Source organism: Sebastes umbrosus, chromosome 12 (genome assembly GCF_015220745.1).
Source record: "Sebastes umbrosus isolate fSebUmb1 chromosome 12, fSebUmb1.pri, whole genome shotgun sequence".
NCBI classification, from domain to species: domain Eukaryota; kingdom Metazoa; phylum Chordata; class Actinopteri; order Perciformes; family Sebastidae; genus Sebastes; species Sebastes umbrosus.
In genome coordinates, this window is record NC_051280.1 from 33453617 (window position 1) to 33478844 (window position 25228).

General features: G+C 42.2%; 3 protein-coding genes across 3 annotated transcripts in view; 2 read left to right on the forward strand and 1 right to left on the reverse strand.

Annotated features, from left to right (window-relative positions):
• Positions 1-1937, forward strand: part of LOC119498474 (tomoregulin-1-like) — a 52224-nt gene extending 50287 nt beyond the window's left edge. Inside the window, exons 9-10 of the mRNA XM_037787443.1 lie at positions 23-184; positions 729-1937. Of these exons, the coding sequence (XP_037643371.1) occupies positions 23-184; positions 729-813 (247 nt within the window). The 3' untranslated portion in view covers positions 814-1937. The remainder of the gene's footprint in view (positions 1-22; positions 185-728) is intronic.
• Positions 1-25228, reverse strand: part of LOC119499314 — an 843332-nt gene that overhangs the window by 242513 nt on the left and 575591 nt on the right. The gene's annotated exons all lie outside the window — the stretch shown is intronic.
• On the forward strand, positions 10753-21143 carry cavin4a (caveolae associated protein 4a). Its single transcript, XM_037787444.1, has 2 exons — positions 10753-11314; positions 20084-21143. The coding sequence occupies exons 1-2, from the start codon at positions 10907-10909 to the stop codon at positions 20684-20686; spliced, it is 1011 nt and encodes a 336-aa protein (XP_037643372.1). The 5' UTR covers positions 10753-10906; the 3' UTR covers positions 20687-21143.

A 25228-nucleotide genomic window follows, 5' to 3' on the forward strand; every position in this document is an offset into this window, starting at 1 on the left:
TTTATGTGTGTGTGTGTCTCAGGTGTGATGCAGGTTATAAAGGTGCTCAGTGTGACGAGCCTCAGGACTTCAACATCCTCTACGTCGTCCCCAGTGGACAGAAACTCCACTACGTCCTCATCGCCGCCATCATCGGCGCCGTGCAGATCGCCATCATCGTCGCCGTGGTGATGTGCATCACAAGGTGAGGCAGCGTCCGCTAAAAACTAAAAACCCTTTATTTCTAAAGCCCTCACTTAACACATCAGGGATTATCATCTTCATTTAAATCCATTAATGATCAATTTTAAGGTATTATTAAGGGATTTAGTTTTTCTCTTTAGGGGTCTGAAATATTTCCAGTTGCAACCTGATATTTTAAGGGATTTTTATTCAGTATTCAGGTATTTAATATTTGAGATAAATGAATGGATTGTAATATTTAATAATATTTAAGTATTGCATGGAGATGTACAGGTAACCCTTAAATTCAGGGGTTTTCACTACTACTTTACTTACTGCCAAGCAGCTGAAATATAGAGTGATATTGTGCTTTTAGCTGACGTGTGTCTCCTCACTGTGTTGAGCGATGCTCCTTCATGTCTATGTAGAGCGAGCACAAGCGCCAGCAACAGGACGCTGACTTTAGTTGACTTAACGGCCACAGGTGTCTCTGTTAACAAGACATTATGATTCTCACATAGAGTCCCTTTAACGTCTGTCTTTCCTCTCTCTGTGTGTCTCTTTAGGAAATGTCCGAAAAACAACCGGGGTCGCCGGCAAAAACAAAACCTGGGACACTTTTCCTCGGACACTAACTCCAGGATGGTATAGCGGTTCGTCGGGGGGTTCTTTTTGATAAGTTTTTTCTTATGGCGTGGGAATAACCATTTTTAAACGCTAGATGTGTCGTATTAATTCTTTTTTTTTTTTTTTTTTCCTGGAAAAAAAAGAGAAGAAGAAGAATGAGAATATTTATTTAAGGGGCCTTATTTTCCCTCCTTTATTTCTGTTTTTATGGATGGAAATAATTTTTCTTTTTGCCGCGAGACCAAGAACACAGAGCCGAACCGTCACTTCACATCGTTACCACGTCCGCCGTCTGAATGACTTCAAACTGCTTCATTCCAGGTTTCTGTTGGACGCTTTACACCTTTTGGTAAACGGCCTCGCTCCCTCTGGAATGTGCTATTTATTGAAAATGATTATTTTCTGTTTGACTAATAATGTGCAGCTGATCACCAAATGTTGTGTTTAGTGTAGGAGGTGAGAGGGGGCCAGCCCGACACATATAGATATGTTTACACGTATTCCTAAAGACTTCACTGTGTTCAAACAAGCTAATCATTTATTATTATTATTATTATCATTTTCTTTAAAGTAGTTTTTATGTTCACTTTGATTTTAAATGTTCCTGAATTCTAGTTCCTGTATATTCGCATGACTTGTGAAAACTGTGTACTGTGGTGTAGTTTGAACTTTTAAAAAGAAAAGCTCGACGCCTCCTCCATCTGGGCGCCGCAGAGATCCGATGGAGGTGGAGGTGGAGACGGGAAATCCAAAACACGTCGGACCTATGAACGGAGGACGTAGAAGGGGGGGGGTGTGAAGGAATGTGTCTGCTGTCTTTACCCTGTCTTTAAGAACACACGTAGTTACCGTCGACGTCGGAGTACGTTCTCCTAAAATCACTTCTGCTTTGACGAGGAACAGATTTGACGCTCGGAGGAATGTTGTTGCGTCTTCTTCGTCTGACGACCTGAGTTCGGAGGACGCCTGTTTTTTGGGGTTTGAACTGCAAATGGAGGTCAACTCTAACGCCAGGATCAGACTACAGGATGTGTTTGACGGTTGCGATGGTCACTGTGTCAGATTAAACCACTGAGGGTCAGAAATTATTGTCGTGACTCGGACGCGACGGACTCCACGTCGGTCCCCTGTTCCGAAAACACACACTCTCCCGGCACCGCCGTCTTGATATACGGGCTTACCGGGGCTCAAGCCCCTTGGGCCCGACCGTGTAAAGGGGCCCGACCGTGTAAAGGGGCCCGACCGTGTAAAGGGGCCCGACCATGTAAAGGGGCCCGACCATGTAAAGGGGCCCACGAGGCTCCAGGGGAAAACAATAAAAATAGAATGCACAGGGAGAAGAGGAAGCGGGCGCTCAACGGGATGCTCCATGACGCAAAGACGCAACGGCGGTGGTGTTTTTTTACTCCGACACAACCAGGACTGAACATCCTACCGCGAGGTCCGGCAGCAGTTGAAGGTCCGATGACGTCATTCTGCATAATAAGTAGCCTTCTGTTTACAGCTGTGTGCTTCTGAGATCAGACGGTCAAAACACGTCGTGGAACGCAAAAAAAATAAATCAAACATGCTAGACTTCCTGTTGCGGCGGCGTCGGTTGTCGTATGCTATGACACGCTACACGAGATAAAACCATCGATTGTCGCACACGACACTCATTTACGACGGCCGTGTCGGGCTGTAATCGGGCTGATAGCGTGGAGTCTGAACCGGCATAAATGATGTTTTCTTATTGTAACTGGAGGAAGTCTTTTGGTGGCTGAGATGTTTGTAATCAAGACTTTTTCTTTGAATGTGATAGAACAGATGTTTATTTCTCTTCTTTTGTTTTGTTTTAGTTTTGCTCCTCAGCGAGACGTTCCGAGCACAGAGGATCCCTCGTGTCGCGGTCACACCGAGAGCGAAGCAACTTTTTCTGCCTCACTTTACTCGGCGAGTCAGACTGCCGGGATCATTTGCGTTCCATCATTCTTGTCTCCATAGAAACCAACAACTTTCCTCCATCAACCATGGAAGAAATAACCAAGATATGTCAGAAAACCAAACGCCGCGTCGTGTCTGGGTTCATAACGTCACCCGGCGGCGAGCTGTATTCACATTGCACTGACTGTATCTAGCAATCCGCACGTCTCTACCGCGCTATGAACCCCAAATGAACAGACTGCTGTGATTTAATATCAATAAACAGATCAAAATGATGCTGAAATAACTACATGATGATGCTGGTTAGTAAAAAGTCTGAATTCATGCTTTGTCAGGTCCGTTACCATGACGACAAGCAGACAACTTTTAAAATGCTTGTTTTGTGAATGGAGTCTGGATGGATCAGTGCCAGGCTATGCAGCTGCTCCATCAACACTCAACATGACGTCATCTAGAGACGTTGTTGTTTCTACCACAGACAGTCTGTTGTCTCTGCTCTCTGGACAGATGTGATGGACTATCGTAGCTCTGGGTGACCACAGACACACACAACATTTATTTATCCTCCATTGGAAATCGTGCCGTGCGAAAATGTTGCTTCGCTCTTGGTGTGAACACAGCATTACAGAAACCAACCTATAATAATCCTGCAGGAAACACTCTACAGTCCAAATATGACTCATGTGATCAGATACAGGTCATCAGTAAAGTCTCGTTGGCGTATTAATGTTCAGTAAAAACAGTGAAGACGAATACTGCGTGTAGAAAGTCGACAATCCTAACAGTATTGTCGACAGGAACTGTACGTCCAATGAACGACGATGCCTTTTCTGTGTTGTCCCCCTTGTGTCCCCGACTTCACCTGTAACACAGTTGAGTTTATGCCTTCGCGTGCGTCACATTATTTCGTTGCAAACTGCCGGAAACTTTCCACTGAATCGTCTTTTTCTCGAGCGTGTACAACTCCACTTCCGTCCCACCGCGGCGCTCTCAAAACTGAAACGTTTCATTTCAATCATTGTGATGTCACTCAGTCACAAACAAATAAACCTTCTCCAGTGAATAACTGCGAATTTTAATCTAATCTAACTTTAATCTTTCATTTCCTAAATCTTTATTAATCATCAGATCTGTCGTTAACAGCCAGCTGGAGGGTGTGAGCGCCACACGGCGGGCTGGGGAGTCCCGCATACGAGGCGCTGCGCCGCCACCGGCTCTAGGTCGGCTTGGAAAGGCTCGGGGGGGAAGGTGCTTCCGGTGTGACTGTCTACCGGGGCGGACCGCCCTCAGTGCGTCCCAGCCGCGTCGTGCCCCCAGGGCGGGGCTCGGCCCATGTAAAACGCGCCACGGGGAGGTGGGGCGTGAGCGCGTGCGATAGGACCTGAAAGATGGTGACGAGAGGTTAACGTCACGCTGCCGTAAAGTGGTATCGGAGCCGTTTTGCGAGTACGAGTACATGAGCACAGTATCGGACCCGATACTGGTATCGGTATCGGTGCCTCCCTAATGAAAAGGTCTGAATGCCCGTGGAACTGGAAGGCTAGCTAGCTAACTAGCTAACACACATTGCACGCAATAATAATAATAATCGAACGACATTTCCACCGCATGACTTTTGTTTACAATTTCTAGACCGTTCTGAATTTTTTTCTTTGTGAACGCAAACCGGACCAGCTGGAAGATGCAAACAATGCGTCCTCCTCGCTTTGGTTTCCATTCAGGAACCGGACCTTTAAGGTGTGAACCGGACCTTTAAGGTGTGAACCCGCCGTGAGCCTCGATTGGCCCGACTCAGCTTACTACCTGAGTGTCAAGCATGAGCTGCGATATTAGCCAATTATGAATTATTAATTATAGGGGCACGTTAGCATGAGTTTAGCTAGGAAGCTAACTAACGTTTATAGCTCACAAGTACAAAATCATATTCTGGGGATTCAAAGATGTTGAGCTAACGTTATCTAACATTATGACACGGCTGCGTTGAATACTTGATTCTGATTGGTCAATCACGGCGTTCTGCGGTCTATTATTTCTTTATAGCAGACCGTTGCTATGTATAACAGACCGTTGCTATGTATAGCAGACCGTTGCTATGTATAACAGACCGTTGCTATGTATAACAGACCGTTGCTATGTATAGCAGACCATTGCTATGTATAGCAGACCGTTGCTATGTATAACAGACCGTTGCTATGTATAACAGACCGTTGCTATGTATAGCAGACCGTTGCTATGTATAACAGACCGTTGCTATGTATAACAGACCGTTGCTATGTATAACAGACCGTTGCTATGTTTGGCAGACCGTTGCTATGTTTGGCAGACCGTTGCTATGTATAGCAGACCGTTGCTATGTATAACAGACCGTTGCTATGGGCACAGTTGTGATCTCGGACTCTGGCAGACCGTTGTGTAAAATTACCAATTCCTTCAGTAAGTAATGTAATAAGCGGGATAACGTTCAGCTAGCGGGCCGTTGTTGTGAAAGAATCACGAGTGTTAGTTGAGAAAGTTCACATGAACCAACGGGACCAGATTAGCCGAATTTGACAAGAACAGTTGTCGTTCACAGCGGTTCGTCGGTGATAATTGTATAATCCTGAATGTGTTTCCGGTGCATGTCTAGTGGAGGTCTTTACTCGGTTCAGTAGGGAGGGATGTTGACCGGAGGCTGTGCTGAGGTCCAAGCTGTGAGTTCAGGGGAGGTTTGTCTTCTCTGTATGTTGATCATTTTTACTTTCTGTCACGGGGAGTTGTTTTTCTGTAACGTGTTAGGTCGTAGGTCAGCCCCCCCCCCCCCCTCCGCTGAGCAGCGTGTTTCTACTTGTTGTCGACCATCGCAGCCGTGACTTCTCTAAATGTGACTAGAATGTGTTTGACATGTTAATATTCTGCATGTAGACTTTGAGAGGCGACGTTTGGTCTCTGTCAAAATAAAAAAGGAAATGTTTTTTTTTTAATGTTTTATCTCTTGTTTGTGTTTCTTCTTCTTCTTCTTCTTCTTCTGACACTGCTCTCATTTCACAGCATGTTCCAGATGTTTCCTGTGGTGTGAGGTACGTTGAGAGGGTTTTTTACATCCCCGATCGGCTCTGAAGTCCAGCCTGGACGCACCGATTCAAATAATAACGCCGTCATGGCTAACGCTTGAGCTCACGCTAAACGTGAAGCATAAAGTAGCAGTGAGACGAGATCAGAGATCAGAGATCAGAGCTCAGAGATCAGAGCTCAGAGATCAGAGATCAGAGATCAGAGCTCAGAGCTCAGAGCTCAGAGCTCAGAGCTCAGAGCTCAGAGATCAGAGATCAGAGCTCAGAGATCAGAGATCAGAGCTCAGAGCTCAGAGATCAGAGATCAGAGATCAGAGCTCAGAGATCAGAGATCAGAGCTCAGAGATCAGAGATCAGAGCTCAGAGATCAGAGCTCAGAGATCAGAGATCAGAGCTCAGAGATCAGAGATCAGAGATCAGAACTCAGAGATCAGAGATCAGAGCTCAGAGATCAGAGACGGAGGATCAACGTGTTGTTAGTGTGTTGTTGCTGTTTCTCTCCACACACTGAGGAACTAAACTGTTCAATTTAACACATGTCGTTATTTGTGGGCTCTCTCTTAAAATAAGTACGTAAATAACAAAACATTACAACGATTACCAAACAAACAGCGTCTCCGGGTCAAACGTCCTGTTTGTTTCTTTTTACGTCAGCTCTGAGCATAGCATCGTCACACGGATGACCTGAGGATTATCGTGTCATTCGTACGCCTCGTTTCGACCGGGTTGACATTTACTCTGATTTTACAAACCAAACACACGATCAGCTTATGAAAGCCCTCATCACAGTCTCACATCAGCTCGTAGAATAGTCACCAAATTTGATCTATTGGATTTGTGTACATAAACACGAATTTCACTTTTTTGCTTTCGTGACGCTCAGCACGACTTTCAACAACGTATTTTTCGTGTTTTTTCCTACGAATGTCCAGCAACACACGACGCACGTGTCAATTTCCCACTCCAGTGTTTTCAAAATAAAACTAATTAGTTAGGTTTAGGCAACAAAACTACTTAGTTAGGTTTAGGCAACAAAACTACTTAGTTAGGTTTAGACAACAAAACTACTTAGTTAGGTTTAGACAACAAAACTACTTAGTTAGGTTTAGGCAACAAAACTACTTAGTTAGGTTTAGACAACAAAACTACTTAGGTTTAGACAACAAAACTACTTAGTTAGGTTTAGGCAACAAAACTACTTAGTTAGGTTTAGACAACAAAACTACTTAATTAGGTTTAGACAACAAAACTACTTAGTTAGGTTTAGACAACAAAACTACTTAGTTAGGTTTAGACAACAAAACTACTTAGTTAGGTTTAGGCAACAAAACTACTTAGTTAGGTTTAGACAACAAAACTACTTAGTTAGGTTTAGACAACAAAACTACTTAGTTAGGTTTAGACAACAAAACTACTTAGTTAGGTTTAGACAACAAAACTACTTAGTTAGGTTTAGGAAAAGATGGCGGTTTGGGTTAAAATAACTCCAGATGTGCTGTTACTTAAGTACAGAAGTTACGTGACAAATAAGTCCATGTTGACTTCTGGTTTCACGGGACATGATCAGCGGCCTCCTGGTGAAAGTCGGGTTTATTTTGATCCACCCATCCATCCACTCCGACCTCCGCCATACACGGCGTTCGCCGCTCTTTATACTTCCTGGTTCACAATTACGTGGATTACATACGAACTGATTTCATGCTGACCATCACGAAAAAAATGTGAAATTTGTGTCTATGAACACGAATCAATACATTAAATCTCGTGACTATTTCATGTGCGACGGGGCTGAAGCCTCACAGGTGTGATTACTCAGTTTGGAGTTGTACTTACCTAGTGCTGGACAGACGATTGACAAAAATATAGAGTGTTAAAAATGGATTTAGAGACTAATGCACACCAAAACAACCAAGATACAAGTTTTTAAATTGAAATAGAAAGCAGTGAGAGATGGGTATTTAAGATAATAAAAGATAAATAAAATACAAGGAAATAAAAATAACAATAAAAATAAATAAATAAAAAATTATGAAACTACATAAAATAAGCAGATTGTGTTAAAATGATCAAATTTAATAAAATAAAATAGAGTAAAATGAACACTTTAATAAGTATTAAAAATAAAAACCATAAAATTATAAAACTATAAAACACTACATAAAAGCCAGACTAAATACTCCAAAAGTCTCCATAATTTAACACTCTGAAAGGAGCCATTTGATACCTTAAGTACATTTTGCTGGTATGTACTTTTACTCGTGTAGAATATCAAATGCAGAAATTAAATAATAATATTATTAATTATTATTAAATATTAAAACAGAAAATGTTCGTAGTAAAATCAATGAATTCCACTGAAATCGCCTTTATTAAGTAAAAATTCAAATATTCTGCACCTCCAGCTTCTCATATGTGAGGATGTGATGTTTTATGAACTTGCACTTTGCATTCTAAAACGAGGTCGGATGAGGTTGAATGCCATGCTGCAGCCATGTCGTCGTTATCATTCTCCACCCACCTGTGGCGACATCATTAATTGATGCTCCTGTCTAATTAATTCATTAAAAAGTGCTCGTTAGCAGAAGTCAGAATTGGAGCAGAGGTCGCCGCCTCCCCACATGAAAATAAACCAACATTTCTAGAAGGGGGCCGGGACTCAGGCACGCTACCCGGTAAATATAGAGTTATAGACCGGGGGGGGGGTATTCAGGGACAGGAGCAGCTGCTGGCTTCAGTCGAACACATTCAGCAATCAGTCCTCTCCAGACTACCACACCATACTCAACATCCTCCATGATCCAACATTCATTCATTAAAACGTAGTGCCTCGTACGAGTCCACAGCCTCCGTCCTCTCCACGCTTCCCATTCATCGTCTATGTCAGCAGCCGTGCAGCAATTCATCCTCGGCCGCTCCTCATTTGCATAAAGTCGAGGTCTCGGTTGCTTTATGCAAATCACAGGTGTCCGACGCGGCTCGCCGAAACTTTGAAACTAACCGTTGTTGCTCTAAAGTAAAGGCAGATTCATCAACATGGATTATTACTCTCATAAAATGTTTCCAGAAACACATCTCAGTGAACTCTTTTCATAACTTAGGAGAAGAAAGTTTCCAAGCGAGCCGCCGTGTTGGTTCCGGTTTCAAACGAACACGAAGCATCACTTATAGACGGGAAGTTTTCAGTAGTGAGTGAAATTCAGAGAGAAAGCGAGAGAAACTAAATATTGAATATACTGAATATTAATTCTATTTGTTAGTTATTTCATTGTAATCAAGAAGAAAAAGAACCAAACACTTGTTTTGGTTTATGAAAACATGACCGTCGCAAAACTGTACAGACCATGTATAGCCCCCTTTCTGCTAGTAAACATGACGACGTGGTACTCTTGGTGTGACCATGCCAGAAGACCCTTTAGCATTAGCCTCTATAGTTAGCCTATGGTGCTAACTAGCTTTCTGCTACTTCCGCTACCTCACCGGAAGTTACGCCGACAATCCTTTTCTACAGTAACGCCCCGAGGATAAGGAGGATCAACCCCTTTTCTGTTAGTAAACATGACGACGTATTTTGCGTTTGAGCGTTGAGTGGCGTCTCTCTGCATTGACTTCGTATGTTATCGTGCTGCGGGAAACGTTTGCTTCGCTCTTGGTGTGACCACGCCAGAAGGACCCTTTAGCATCAAGCTCCCCCCCTCCGCCACTGAAGAGCGCCAATCACTCTCATAGGAATGAACGAGGCCCCGCCTCCAACGCTGTATCCAGTTCTCCCTATACATCCATGTTTAGCCCCCTTTGAGACTGACCCTTTGCTGCCTGGGAGGAAGTCACGACACCTTATCCTTGCAGAATTCATTGGGGGGGGGGTTTAAATGTAGGACTGTTATTTTTAACACATTCATGTGTATTTATAGACAGCAGTTATTTAACCAACACGTTCTCACTCCCAACTCGTCAAATAGCGCCGCTTGGTCCGTGTTCCTCGGCATCGGAGGCCGACGCGCGGGGTACCCCCTTGTGAAAAACTAGTAGACTTCAAGTTACTGTCACTGAAGTCAAGTTTAAGTATATTCCCCAAGTATACTCTAAGTACACTTAGACTTTTCTGTATACTTGTCAGTAGAAGCCAAGTATACTTAAGTATACTTTTGTTGAGTATATCTCTGATAAGTACAAAGTAAACTGAAGTATACTCTCTTATTCTAAGTTTAAAGAAGTATACTAACAGCACACTTGAATAAAACATTTTTTTGGTAAGGGACCCTTCTAGCGTTACGTTAGGACGGACCGGGGACGGCGTGTCAATATACGCTCGTTTCCTGCATAGTGTCCTTTGAAAGTAAAATTCACAGGAAGTTAGGTTTAGGCAACACAACCACTGAGTTAGGGTTAGGGTGAGGAAGCGGTCGTGGTTGATGTTAACATCGGTCTCCTGGTTGAAAGTCTCGTGTATGTTTGCGTCTGTGGTGGTTCAGAGTGTTAAAACGGCGTCACTTTGACACTCCTCTCCGCCGCCTCTATAAAGAGCTTCACATCTCAGTCTCAGTCAATGTTTGGACTCTGCCGTCCAGGGGAAAGTAAAAAGAGAGGCAGCTGCTGCTGCAATGTTCAATCCCCCAAAAACATTCCAGCACCGTGTAATCAAAGCAGACAGCTGTAGCTTCTCTGCATGTGTCACTGCGGCGCTGCAGAATGACGGCTAAGCTGCTGCTGATGTACATGAATCACAGCTGCTCGCATGAACATGTGTGCAAATAACGCAGAGTTATGAATCGCTCAGCGCGGCTCTCACAGAGCAGAGAAGGACCCGGACGGGGATTTCCATCATCCTCTCTGCTTTCCCAAAATGTCCGAGTGTCGCCTTACAAAGAGTTTTTATTTTTAGCTGTGGGGGGGGGTTAAACTCCCATCTGAGTTTACCGCCTGGCCCACATCCCGATGAGGGCTGAATTCAGGTTCCCTTTGGATCCTGAAGCCTTTTTTGAAAGGGGTAGGTGGAGTTTCCCCTCTCTCCTGTCCCCAGACCTGAGTTTGGGTCACAGTGGTTGGGTGTTGGCTCTCTGGTCTCCCTGCTGGTAACTCTCCTGGTTCCCTTCCCCAAACTGAACCACACATCTCAAAGTGAGATCATCATCGAAAACCCTGCGATGGATCAGCACAAGTATCGCACGGCAGGCGTCCAGGAGAAGCTGGAGATCGTCGGGGTGGAGGACCAGGCCGGGAACCCCATCAGCGCCCTGACCATCCTGTCTCTGCTTGAGCGCGTGGCCGGCATCATCGACAACGTGCAGTCCTGCCAGCAGCGCATGGAAGAGCGCCAGCTGGACCTGGAGAGCAACATCAAGGCGGTCCAGGGCGACGTCCTGAAGCTGGCCAAGGACCACACCGACACCAGCGGCACGGTGGAGAAGCTCCTGCAGAAGACCCGCAAGGTCAGCGCCAACGTCAAGGAGGTCCGGGCGCGCGTCGAGAAGCAAAATGTTCGCGTCAAGAAGGTGGAATCCACGCAGGATGAGCTGCTCACTCGCAACAAGTTCCGCGTGGTCATCTATCAGGTGAGCAGAGTGCCGGGTCGTGTTTCTGGGAGTCCGAGAAGTGAAGGTGTGAACAGTGACCACTGAGTTCTCCAATTCTTTCAACAATTAGTCAATTAATCGATCGGTCGATCACAGCGAGTCATTCATCGAGGACAAATGCACTTTTGGTCATCGCCATCTTTGTTTTTTAGCCGTCACCATCTTGGTTTTTAATAGATTTTTTCCAGGATTTAAGAAGTTTAAAAGTTTAAATCTACCCCTCTAAATCTCAGATATATCTTTTTCCTCAATGTGGCCCTAATACTCCGTCGTACCGTCGTACCATAGACCTACAACAATGATAAATAAAAATGAATATGGAAACAGTTATTCATTTGCATGTTTAAAAGTCCACAGGGAACCGCTGGAGAGGAGCTAAAGGTTGCTGACCTCTGGTCTATAGTAAAACATCCTCATTATACTGAGAGGACTCTCATCATCCTTCATCAGGTCAGGTGAAAACTGCAGGATTCACTCGTTGAAAAATAAACCAAACGAGGCGTCTCGTCCTCAAACCGACACACGATCCGTCCTTTAAAGGTGCAAAGAGAGTGAGAAGTCTTTGAGGCTCTCGTGTTGATTGAGGAGGCCGTCGTCGTTGAAGAGATGGGCAGGCTTTATGATGCCGTTAGATTGGACAGCTGTTGGTCAGATGATGGACAGAAAGAGACGTTTCTCTGATTTCTCTGATCGAAGACGCCGTGTACGTCGCTGCAGGCTGTATGAGAGTAGCTTTGGTCAGACTAGAGGAGGATCATGTGCAGCCTCAATCAGAAACTCTGGAGTTCGTGCTGCACGGTGATTAATCTGCAGTAATTTGATTAATTGGTAAAATGCAGTAAAGCATAATGAAACCTGACATTGTTAGTTGTACTCAGGCTAACCCCTCTTATTCGATAAGACGACTAATCGGTCGTTTTGGTCTGAAGGCTGGCCCGCACTAACAGATGTTTTAGATCTTACCAGATGTGTAAAATGTGAGCGAGCCCAAACGTGACAACATGTTGAGTTAGATTGTTGTTCGTTTTTACTTTGTACTGAAAATCCATGAAGGATGGAAGAAGTCAACAACACGAGTCTTTATTTAACGTGTTGGAGACACGTTATAGAAACACTCGTGTTGTTTCCACAAATCAACAAGTTGGTCCTAGTTTTTGGCCATCGCCATCTTGGTTTTTGGCCATCGCCATCTTGGTTTTTGGCCGCCGCCGTCTTGGTTTTTGGCCATCGCCATCTTGGTTTTTGGCCGCCGCCGTCTTGGTTTTTGGCCGTCGCCATCTTGGTTTTTGGCCGCCGCCATCTTGGTTTTTGGTCGCCACCATCTTGGTTTTTGGTCGTCGCCATCTTGGTTTTTGACCGTCACCATCTTGGTTTTTGGCAACTGCCATCTTGGTTTTTGGCCGTCGCCATCTTGGTTTTTGGTCGTCACCATCTTGGTTTTTGGCCATCGCCATCTTGGTTTTTGGCAGCTGCCATCTTGGTTTTTGGCCGTCGCCATCTTGGTTTTTGGCCGTCACCATCTTGGTTTTTGGCCGTCACCATCTTAGTTTTTGGCCGTTGCCATCTTGGTTTTTGGCCGTCACCATCTTGGTTTTTGGCAGTTGCCATCTTGGTTTTTGGCCGTCACCATCTTGGTTTTTGGCCATCGCCATCTTGGTTTTTGGCCGTCACCATCTTGGTTTTTGGCAGTTGCCATCTTGGTTTTTGGCCGTCACCATCTTGGTTTTTGGTCGTCGCCATCTTGGTTTTTGGCAGCTGCCATCTTGGTTTTTGGCCGTCGCCATCTTGGTTTTTGGTCGTCGCCATCTTGGTTTTTGGCCGTCGCCATCTTGGTTTTTGGCAGCTGCCATCTTGGTTTTTGGTCGTGGCCATCTCGGTTTTTGGATATCGGGCCGATACTGACTCAAATAGCTGGATCTATCGGTGACAATGGGGCCGATCTATTCACTTCAGTTTTATGTTTATATACTTTATGCATTATTTACTGGAATTTAAATTACTTTATAAGTTTTGACCAATTTGTTGCTGCATTTATTCCTATAAGATTTTTACCAAGTTGCGGGTGTAAATTTACATCTATATATTTATAATATAATATAATATAATTAATTTACTAAGGTTTTTAATGTATTTTTTCCAGGATTTAAACGGGATAAAAACTCATTCTAATCTACCAAATAGCACCTTTAAGTTTTCACAATTAGTGAAAAGTTATGGCACATTTATAGATTAAATTAAGACGATGGTTTTCATGTTATTTGGTTAATTTTGACGAGCTTTTCACTCAAACAGTGCAGATAATCCATTGAAGGGTAACTTTGGTATTTGTCAACCTGGGGAGAAGCTCGTTACCGTCCACACTTCAGAATAGTAACCGGGCCGCTATGTGCTGCTAACAGCTGCTGTGGATCCGTGACAGAGAGACCTATTCTGGGACCGCAGCGTTCAGCCTCACTGCCAGCAGGGACACGCTGTAAACTGCTGTCAACCAGAGTCAGGAGGGTCTGACACGGCAGCTTAGCACTAGGGTCAATATATAGATATCTATATCTATATATCTATAGATATAGATATGGATATAGATATAGATATATATAGAGAAAGAGAGACAGAAACAGAGGCACATGCCCACTTTATGATCATCACATGCAGTTTGGGGCAAGTCATAGTCAAGTCAGCACACTGACACACTGACAGCTGTTGTTGCCCGTTGGGCTGCAGTTTGCCATGTTATGATTGGAGCATATTGTTTTATGCTAAATGCAGTACCTGTGAGGGTTTCTGGATCAATATCTGTCATTAATCTGTGTTGTTAATTGATTTCCATTTTTTATATTTATTTATCTATCTATATTTCTTTTATTAATTGTATCTATTCCTTTTTCATTTTTTTTCCATTTATTTATCTATTTTTTTAATTTTCATTATTTTATTTTTTATACGTATTTCTGATTTTCTATTTTTTCTATTTATTTATTTATACATTTTTCCTTTCAATTTGTATTTTTTATATTTATTTATTTATTTATTTATCTATTTACTTATTTTTTTTTTATTTATTTATTTATTTATCTATTTATATTTTGTATTATACATAAGTAAGTACATATACTACATATAAATTATATATAAATACCTGTGAGGGTTTCTGGACAATATCTGTCATTGTTTTGTGTTGTTAATTGATTTACAATAATAAATATATATATATATATTTGCATAAAGCAGCATATTTGTCCACTCCCATGTTGATAAAAGGATTAAATACTTGACTAATCTCCCTTTAAGGTTCATTTAGAACAGATAGAAAATGTCTGTGTGTGTTGTGTATGAATGTCTAAACGATGATAACAATAATTTGTTCAGCGTGGTTGATTTCTGTACCGTCTTCGACCATCTTTGCTGATTTTATCTTTCAACATCACTTTTGGCTGGATTTGCAGGAATTATTGATGATTGACGATTGACTAAAATATTTAATCTTGATTAATGACAAATTAATCATTCATCTGTTAATATGTTAATGTATATGTAGTATATGTACTTACTTATGTATAATACAATATACAGTATAAATGGATAAATAAATAAATATAAAAAATAAGAATGGAAAATACAAAATAGATAATAAATGTAAAGAAAAATGAAAATGGAAAAGAAAAAGTGGAATAGATAAAAGATTTTAAAAAATAAATAAATAAATAAATATAAAAAATGGAAATCAATTAACAACACAAAACAATGACAAATATTGTCCAGAAACCCTCACAGGTACTAATGTATAATGAGATATATAAATACATAAATATTAAAAAAAACTATAGATAAATAGACATGAAAAATAAAATTGAAAGGAAAAATGAATAGATAAATAATAAATATTAAGAAAATAATAAAATACATAAATATATTGAAAAATATAAATGTAGAGTCTAAAATAAATATATAAAAAAATATGTAATAGATAAAAAAAAGGAATAAATAGATATATAAATAAATAAATATAGAAAATGGAAATCAATGAACAACACAAATCAATGACAGATATCGTCCAGAAACCCTCACAGGTACTGCATTTAGCATAAAACAATATGCTCAAACTGCATGTGATTATCATAAAGTGGGCATGTCTGTAAAGGGGAGACTCGTGGGTACCCATAGAACCCATTTACATTCACTGATCTGGAGGTCAGAGGTCAAGGGACCCCTCTGAAAATGGACATGACAGTCCACGCCAAAAGTTAGCGTGAAATTTGGAGCGTTATTTAACCTCCTTCATGACCTGCTAGTCTGACCTGGTTGGTACCGATGGATTCACCAGGTTTTATAGTTTACTATGATACCAGGATCTGACTTTTCTTCTGACATTTCTTCGGAAATTTCTTTTGGACGTTGTTTTCGGACATTTTTCAGACTCTTTTCACATATCTTAAGGTCAGATAGTTCAACCAGACGGGCGGCTCTCTGGGCTTCCTCTCCGTCCCGTCTGCAGAGGAGACAGTCACGGCGTTGAGCTTCCTCGTGACTGATGCGCTGTCGGTTATTCTGAGGCTTCCGTTCACCTCCTAATATAGATGCTTCGGCCAGGAAGCAACGGGCGGTTTGTTAGAGACGGTCGTCGCCAGCGGCTGAATAATGAAGGCCGGAGCTGTAATAAGAAAAAGATAAATGTATCGCTGGTTTCCACCCAGGGCCTCTCTGCCTCGGCTGTTTGTTCACAACGCTGGACGTTAGAGGACAGATTGTCATTTAATGGGTTTTAGTTTGGGATATTTCTGCTGTGTGGAAACGAGAGGAGCTGAGCAATGACGAATGCAGTCTGAGAGTTAAACTTCCCACAGGCGCAAACAATTAAAAACTCAAATAATAGAGGGTTTCAAGACATCCGACATGTCTACACGTTCTGCAAAGGTTGCAGGAGAACGGTTTAGGAATGTTTCAAAACATTTTTTTTTTTTTAAATACCAGAATCGAGCTAGCGAGCTACAATATCAGAGAAACGTTTCAGAGATGGAGAGAAATGTTGCTAATAGTTTAGCCGTTGCTAACAGCAGCCAATGGCTCACGGCTGTGGTTAGCAGACGGCTAAACTATCTCCATCCATCTATTCTGTCTTTCAGAGGTTGTAGAGGCCTCAATTTTAAAGCTAGAGTGAAGATACTGGTATTATATTAAACTAGAAAACCTGATGAATCCATCGGTACCAACCATGTCAGACTAGCTGGTCCTGAAGGAGGTTAAATAACGCTCCACAATTACGCTACATTTTGGCAAGAAAAAAAACTGTCCAAAATATTTCCATTTTCAAAGAGGTCCCTTGACCTCTGACCTCCAGTTATGTGATGAATGTTTGAGGGTTTTTGTTCGAACAAAAATTCTGAAAAATGTTGAAAAAAAAAATCCCCAAAAATTGTCCAAGAAATGTCCAAAAAGAAGTCTGATACAAAGCTCAAAGTGTCTTTTTTGTTCTTCCGTAACGTGGTGATGTCACCAAGTAACACATTTGATGAGGTCACGGTGTTAGCTGGAGGCTAACGCTAGCAGTGGGCTAAAGCTCCACATCTAAAATGTCCTCTGTGTTGTTGGCTGAATCCAGATATCACAACATGAGAGATGAGTAACTGTGATTGGACGCTCTAGAGCTACAATATCAGAGAAACGTTTCAGAGACGGAGAGTAAATGATGCTAATATTTAGCCTTCTGCTAACAGCAGCTAACCGTGAGCCGTTGGCTGCTGTTAGCTAGGTAGCTGGTTAGTCCAGTCCAGACCAGCTAGCTAGCTAACTAGCCCACATGTTGTCACTCATCTGGCATTCTGGTAGCGTGGCGGTGCATTTCGAGAGACCGGGCATTACATTAGCTGCTCCTCATTTGCATAAAGTTGAGGTCCAGGCTATGTTATGCAAATCAGGGGGCGCCCGGCGCGACCCCCCGCCTCTGGAAACTCCCATGAAACATTTAAACTAACCGTTGTCGATCTAAATTAAAGACAGATTCATCAACTGCAGGATTATTTCTCTCATAAAATGTTTTCAGAAACACATCTCGGTGAACTGTTGTCGTGAAATAAGAGAAGAAAGTTTCCAAGCGAGCAGCCATGTTGGTTCCGGTTTCAAAGCTGTGAGCAGCAGCCCACGGAGGGAAAGCGTTCGTCCAATCAGGTGTCTAGTTGCGGCCCACTGAGCGCCCAATGCTGGCGATAAAAAACGCCCCCGTGGACACGAACCGTAATACTTACATACTTTTACTGCAGTAAAGGATCTGAATACTTCTTCTACCTCTGAGGTTAAAATACTCACAGCCGTTCGGAGGACATTCAAAAGGTTTGCTGGTGTGTTCAGAGTTTAAACATCTTTCTTTGGTTGGAACCGTCTCTAGTGGAGCGAGGAGTCATTAATTCTTTGGAAACGTGAGTGAGAGTGATTCCCTGGTTAGTGCGTGTTAACATAATGTGTTAGTAAAATTAAAACGCTCTCTGTGCTCTTCTTCTTCCACCACCTGAGGTTTTTATTAATGCTCGTCTTGACCCACATCCCCTGCCGGTGTAATTATTGTGTCATTCACGGTGTCTGGACGCGCTCCGATGACTCCTCCCTGATTAATGAGTGTGATCGTTGCAGGTGGCCGCGGTTTAATTAGGATTAATTGGCTTTCACATCCAAAGTCACCTGTCGGGCGCAGCAGGTGGAGCCGCTTTGTTTGAGTCGGCCATCCGGAAACGTTCAGAAACATCAAGAAACGTAGGAAAATCCTGCTTCTTTTTTTCAACTAGGGCTCGGCATGTATTTAAAAAGTGAGACGGAGGGAACAAATTGAAATTCTAATCACATTATTTATCAGAGTATTACCCCGTCATCAGTGTTTTAATGATATTTATTAAATGATTAAACTTAAAATATATATATATTGCTTTTAAGTTCTCCAGATCTCACGCTGTGACGGATTTAACTTAAACACAACAACTCTAAATAACAGTTAATAACATTTTGCTGTGAGAATATTTAAACAATACAGAGCAGTACAGAGAGCAGTGAACGCAGCGTAGGGAGGAGGTCAACATTGATTCAGTGTTATTTTAACCCAAACCACCATCTTCTCCTAAACTAAGAAGTTGTGTTGCCTAAACCTAACTAAGTATTTTGTTGCCTAAACCTAACCAAGTCGAACAAATGCTAACATTAGCATGCTAACATGCTCACATTGACAATGCTAGCATGCTGATGTTCAGCAGGTGACGTTACTATGACCAGCGTCTTTGTGTAGCGTGTGAGCGTGCTAACATTTGCTAACGGGCAGTGCCATTAGTTGTTGAGATATCGTCAGTGCGGACCGGCTGACATCTCCGCGTCGCTACAACCAGATGGTGTCATCATTATTAGCGGCCATCTTGTGTCCCTGCCAGCAGCTTCCTGTCTGACTGAGTCTCAGTTACTCCTCATCTGTAAAAATAGAATAAAACCTGATCTCGTGAAGATGCCAGTGTTTTCAGAGGCTGCAGGTCTGACAGAGTCTCTCAGAGGAATATCGTGTTTTCTATCTGGACCCGCGTCAATGAGCAGCACCGCAATTTATCCATAATGGACAGACGAGACGGATGAGAAGACGGGGATCGGTTTCACAGTGAGCGGTCCTCGTGGAAGTGAATGTTGACAAGAGCAGCGTGACGTTTTTATTAACAAATCAGTGGGATATAAAAAACTGTAAAGATAAGTAAGAAGAATCAGAGGAAAAGATTATAATCCAGCAGAACTCAATTTAGCTCTCTGTTTTCCGCGATATCAGTTTCATAGAAAGGTCCAGAACGTGTTTAGCCGTTTAGCTTAGCACAAAGGCTGGAAGCCTTGAATGTCAGAGATTGGTCAGTGTCTAACCTTAACTATTGGAGGTCAGTGTCTAACCTTAACCATTGGAGGTCAGTGTCTAACCTTAACCATTGGAGATCAATGTCTAACCTTAACCATTGGAGATCACTGTCTAACCTTAACCATTGGAGGTCAGTGTCTAACCTTAACCATTGGAGATCAATGTCTAACCTTAACCATTGGAGGTCAGTGTCTAACCTTAACCATTAGAGGTCAGTGTCTAACCTTAATCATTGGAGGTCAGTGTCTAACCTTAACCATTGGAGGTCAGTGTCTAACCTTAACCATTAGAGGTCAGTGTCTAACCTTAATCATTGGAGGTCAGTGTCTAACCTTAACCATTGGAGATCAATGTCTAACCTTAACCATTGGAGATCAATGTCTAACCTTAACCATTGGAGATCATTGTCTAACCTTAACCATTGGAGGTCAGTGTCTAACCTTAACCATTAGAGGTCAGTGTCTAACCTTAATCATTGGAGGTCAGTGTCTAACCTTAACCATTGGAGATCAATGTCTAACCTTAACCATTGGAGATCAATGTCTAATCTTAACCATTGGAGATCAATGTCTAACCTTAACCATTGGAGGTCAATGTCTAATCTTAACCATTGGAGGTCAATGTCTAACCTTAACCATTGGAGATCAATGTCTAACCTTAACCATTGGAGATCAATGTCTAACCTTAACCATTGGAGGTCAATGTCTAATCTTAACCATTGGAGGTCAATGTCTAACCATTGATTTGGAACGTTGCCCAGGACAACCTGATGCAACCAGAGATGTTAATGGGGTGCATACTGATGGTCTGATTCTTCTTCCTGTCTCGGTTGTTTCTGTCCGGACCTGTTGGCCTGACGTTGTGATCTGTGTTCTTCTCTGTAGGGTGAGACCGAGGTCCCGTCAGTCGCCGTCACTAAGTCTCCCAAAGGATCCAGCCTGGACGGACTGGAGATCGAGCCCGACTCCTACGACGTCCCCGTCGACCTCTCCTCCGATGAGGAGTACCTGAGCGTGGAGGAGGCCGACCCCTCGCGAGCCGCCCGCATCAAGAAATCGGTCGCGAAGAGCACAGAGACCCTGAAGGCCGCCTTCTCCAAGGAGAACATGAGCAAAACCAAAGACAACCTGGGCACCAAGTTCCACAACCTGGGCGAGAAGGTCATGCCGCCCGAGCGGAGGGACAAGATGCACCAAGCCGGCGAGCGGCTGAAGCAGTCCGGCGAGCGGCTGAAGGAGAACATCGCAAAGAAGGCTCCGAACAAAGAGACCTTCCGCATCAAGCTGAAGAAGGAGAGAGCCGTCGCCGAGGGCCAGGAGGGCGCCGAGGCTGAGGCCGAGGCCGAGACCGAGGCCGGCGCAGAGCTCCAGGCCCCGGTCGCAGACAAACCGGTCACCTACACCGAGGTCGCCATGGAAACCAAGAGGGAGGGGCCCGTGGAGGAGGCCGGCGCCACCCGGATAGGAGAAGAGGATTACAGGAAGTAGATCAGACGTCGGATCAGACAGGAAAGAGGAGGCGGGACGCTGGAGAAAAGCTTGTGATGCTGAGGATTTAGAGAGAAGGTCTGCGATTGGTCGACATCGATGATGGACATTTTTATTTGTTAGAAGATCTATCGGTAGAGACACCAAAAACTCATCCGAATACGAACTGGTTATTTATTAAATCTAGTTCAGGGAGTTGATTCAAGTCAAGTTACTGTCAGATGTCATTTTTCAACAATTATATGATTCAAACAACTAAACGTGAACGTGAGGATCTTTATTTCACTGTGAATGAAAAAAATCAGGCTTAAAAATTTTGCGAGTCCAAATTTCCCGAGATGTGAGATTGTCACCAGGTTTGTGCTGCGATTGGTAACCAGCGCCCCAGTGTGCAAAGGTTTGCAATCAGATGGCTGGAAGGAAAAAAAGAAACGGTTGATAAAGGATGACGAATGTTGATCTGCGTATTGATCTTTCATCTGGACGTTCATATAATGTTGTACATAACTGCCAAAACTGGGGAGGTGGAAATTTGGTTGGTGCAGGTTTTCAGCTGGTCTCTGAGACGCCTGCTGAGGAAACTAAATAACATGGATTCAACGGCAGACTGGTTTCTGTACGCAACAGATAGTAGGAAGTAGGGATGCACCGATACCGATACCAGTACCGGGTATCGGTTCCGATACTGTGCTCATGTACTCTTACTCGCAAAACGGCGCCGATACAACGGCACCGATACCACTTTACGGCAGCGTGACGTTAACCTCTAGTCAGCATCTTTTGGGTCTTATTGCACACGTTCACGCTCCACCTCCCCAATGGTGCGGGCGAGACGGGCCGGTGGTGCGCCCGGGATCCCACCTCAGCCGGTGCGCGCCGGCCCTCACTTTCATTGCGCCACAGGGTTTTGCTTGCACCCTCTGACTCACACGTTCGTTATACTCCTTGGTCTGTGTTTCAAGACAGGTCGGGTGGGTTGCCGACATCGCCGCAGACCCCTGGCGCTTTTAAAGTGTCACCGGGGCGCACTAAGGACAGTTCGCCCCTGTGACGCTTTGTCCACGGCCCCGGGAAGCACCTTCACCCCGAGCCTTTCCAAGCCGACCTAGAGCCGGTGGCGGCGCACCACCTCGTATGCGGGACTCCCCAGCCTGCCGTGTGTCGCTCACACCCTCCAGCTGGCTGTTAACGAGGGTCTTTAGACACAGAGAAGTACTCGTATCGGTACTCGGTATCGGCGAGTCCCCAAATGTAAATACTTGTACTCGGTCTGAAAAAAGTGGTATCGGTGCGTCACTAGTAGGAAGGAGATGAAGTTAATTTTGAGGTGCTTAAAAGCAGCGTCAGCGATTGCTTGGATAGATATTAAAGCTGCACTAGGGAGAGCTTTGGGGACTTCTTTACCCAGAAATCAAGTTTCAAAAAAGTTCAGTTGGTCATTGATGGGTAAAATATTAGTTATCAGTTATCAAATTAGCATTAAATTTACAATATATATGGTTATCTGGTTAGGAAGGCTTTGTTTTCTTTGTGTCGTATCCGTCCAACCAACTCCCATTTTTCACGATTTCGACGTTGAAGAAACAGACGACTTATTAGTCGACTTACAACAACCTGAAGAGCCTTCCCATAAAGAAGTTTTAATCAAGTGTGCTATTAGTATACCTCTTTTAAACTTAAAATAAGAGAGTATACTTTCAGTTTACCTTTTATGTACTTATCAGAGATACACTTAAAAAAAGTATACATCATCTCATACTGAAAAGTATGCAGAAAAGTCTAAGTATACTTGTCTTATACTGACAAGTATACAGAAAAGTCTAAGTATACTTGGCTTACATATACTTGGCTTATACTGACAAATATACAGAAAAGTCTAAGTATACTTGACTTATACTGACAAGTATACAGAAAAGTCTAAGTATACTTGTCTTAAGTATATTTGTCTTATACTGACAAATATACAGAAAAGTCTAAGTATACTTGTCTTATACTGACAAGTATACAGAAAAGTCTAAGTATACTTGACTTATACTGACAAGTCTACAGAAAAGTGTAAGTATACTTTAGCTTATACTGACAAGTATAAAGAAAAGTTTAAGTATACTTGGCTAATACTGACAAGTATAAAGAAAAGTTTAAGTAAACATAGAGTATACAGAAAAGTCTAAGTATACTTGACTTATACTGACAAGTATACAGAAAAGTCTAAGTATACTTGTCTTAAGTATACTTGACTTATACTGACAAGTCTACAGAAAAGTGTAAGTATACTTTAGCTTATACTGACAAGTATAAAGAAAAGTTTAAGTATACTTGGCTAATACTGACAAGTATAAAGAAAAGTTTAAGTAAACATAGAGTATACATAGAAGTCTAAGTATCCTTGGTTTATGCTTACTTTTTGATAAAGTAATCTATTTGAGTGTATGAGAGTTTGTAAACGTATGTTTTGATATTAATTTACTTCAATTCATGAAGAATTGTCTACGTTTTTGCGTTCTCCGTTCACTGTGGAGGCATGCGAGAAAAAATTATTTGTATTTATTTATTCTAATCTCATCACAAAATATCAAGTCAAATAGCAAAAGTCTCTTTATGTAATACATAAATCATTGGCTAAGTACTATAAGTTAAAGACAACTTACAAGTATAGTTGCAGTAAAAACTAACAAACTAGTAGTTTACTGAGAGTATACTTAAAAAGTGGGCTAGGAGTATATAAACAGTAAACTGACAGTATACCTATAAGTTCACTTCATAGTATAGTTGCAGTACAAAATACAACTTGGACGTAAACTAGTTGTGAACTCAAAGATTACTACTCTTCACACTTAAAGTATACTTAAAAGTGTACACTATAAAAAAGTGGGCCAACTTAGTCCCAAGTAGTACACTTACAAGTATACTACTAGTACATTGATATTAGTATACTTACTACATAAAGTATTCTTAGGAAATATGCTCGAACTTTACTTCAAGTTTACTTGATAAAATAAACGAAGTATACTAGTTTTTCGGAAGAGTTGACAAACCTTTAATGTCACGTATATTGTATAGTTTCCTTTGATGGAAATATTCATCCTGACAGATTTGGTATGTTTGTTGGATCTCCTCTAGAATTTAAATAAAGTTTTGTTGGTTTGAGTAAATCTCGGAGGAAGGAGTGCAGCTTTAAGTTTGAGCTGCAGGTGATAAAACTAACAAATACTTTGCATGAACGTTACAGCAACAGAGTCCCTTATAACTAGCGAAGCTTATAACGAGTGTATGTTTGTATTTTAGATGTTAATTACTCCTCTGAAAGTGAATGTGGCGGGTTTATGGCGCTCTGAGACGAGGTTTTTTCGTGGCTTCAAAGCTTTTTGAGCATTGCTGAATTTTGGCGAATGAATGTTTAATATTTTTTTTGTCCAGTTTTGCTGCTTGATATTCACAGTTTGTTTAGAAGGTTCAGAGTGATTAGTGAGGTTACAGCTTTCATCAGGATGATTTCAGGATATTTTCTGATGAAGCTGAGCTGACATAGTGCTGTCATTATATATTAACGTGTCTTATTCTGAAAAATACACTTCCTGTATAGCTTCAACCTTCTGTATTGATGTTCCTGCTGAGTGACACGGTGTTGATGGTGTTTTTAATGCAATAGATTGATAGTATTTGGTTTGATTTTTAACAAGGTTTCATCTCTCGCATATATATATATATATTTTTTTTTTTCATCTTTGATTACAGCTCAGTTTCCATATTGTGTTTTGTTGATGCTTTACAATGAAACACGTCTGATTGAGGACCTGTGTTGTTGTTGTTTTTGGTCTGTACTGTATAAGCAGCACCTGAATCATTAATCATTTTGTTTTTGTATAAATAAAGTTCTCATGAAACCTGAATGAAACCGGTCTGCTGGATAAAAACACTTGACTGCAGTTGTTGGTGTTTTTATTATTATTATTATTATTATTAAGACTAAAATGGTTCATATGAGCGTTTATTTATTACATCCATCGTGAAAAAATGGAACTAGACTACAATATTCACAGGAGACATTTTTGAGCATTTATGACGACAACATTTTAGACCAAAATCAGTTCATTTCTATCTTTGTGATGAGAGGATCTGCTCTAAATCTGAGTTTTTAAGTTCAACCTCAGAGAACTGCTGCAAATCATCTCCACTTTCACTGGTTAAACGACCAAAATACTCGCCTGCGATTAACATGTCTAAGATCAGAAGGAGTGACTCTGGTCATCGCTTCTTTTGTCAACGTTGAAAGGAGTAATAAAGTTTGCCCTCTCGGTTCGGACTACGGAGCCTCCGTGTTCATAAATACTGTATATGGGCAACTCAACCCGTTACGCACAATGTGATTGGTTGATGCCTTTATTCACTGTTCCAATACCTGTACATGTACATGTACCTGCACCTGTACCTGGTACCTGTATCTGCACCTGCACCTGCACCTGCACCTGCACCTGCACCTGCACCTGCACCTGCATCTGACTCTATACATGTACATGTACGTGCACCTGTACCTGGTACCTG

Bases quoted from the DNA above. Each gene is read 5' to 3' on its own strand.
- cavin4a (XM_037787444.1), top strand. From the start codon at position 10,907: ATGGATCAGCACAAGTATCGCACGGCAGGCGTCCAGGAGAAGCTGGAG. The intron at 11,315-20,083 runs GTGAGCAGAGTG...TCTTCTCTGTAG, and splicing joins TCCGCGTGGTCATCTATCAG to GGTGAGACCGAGGTCCCGTC.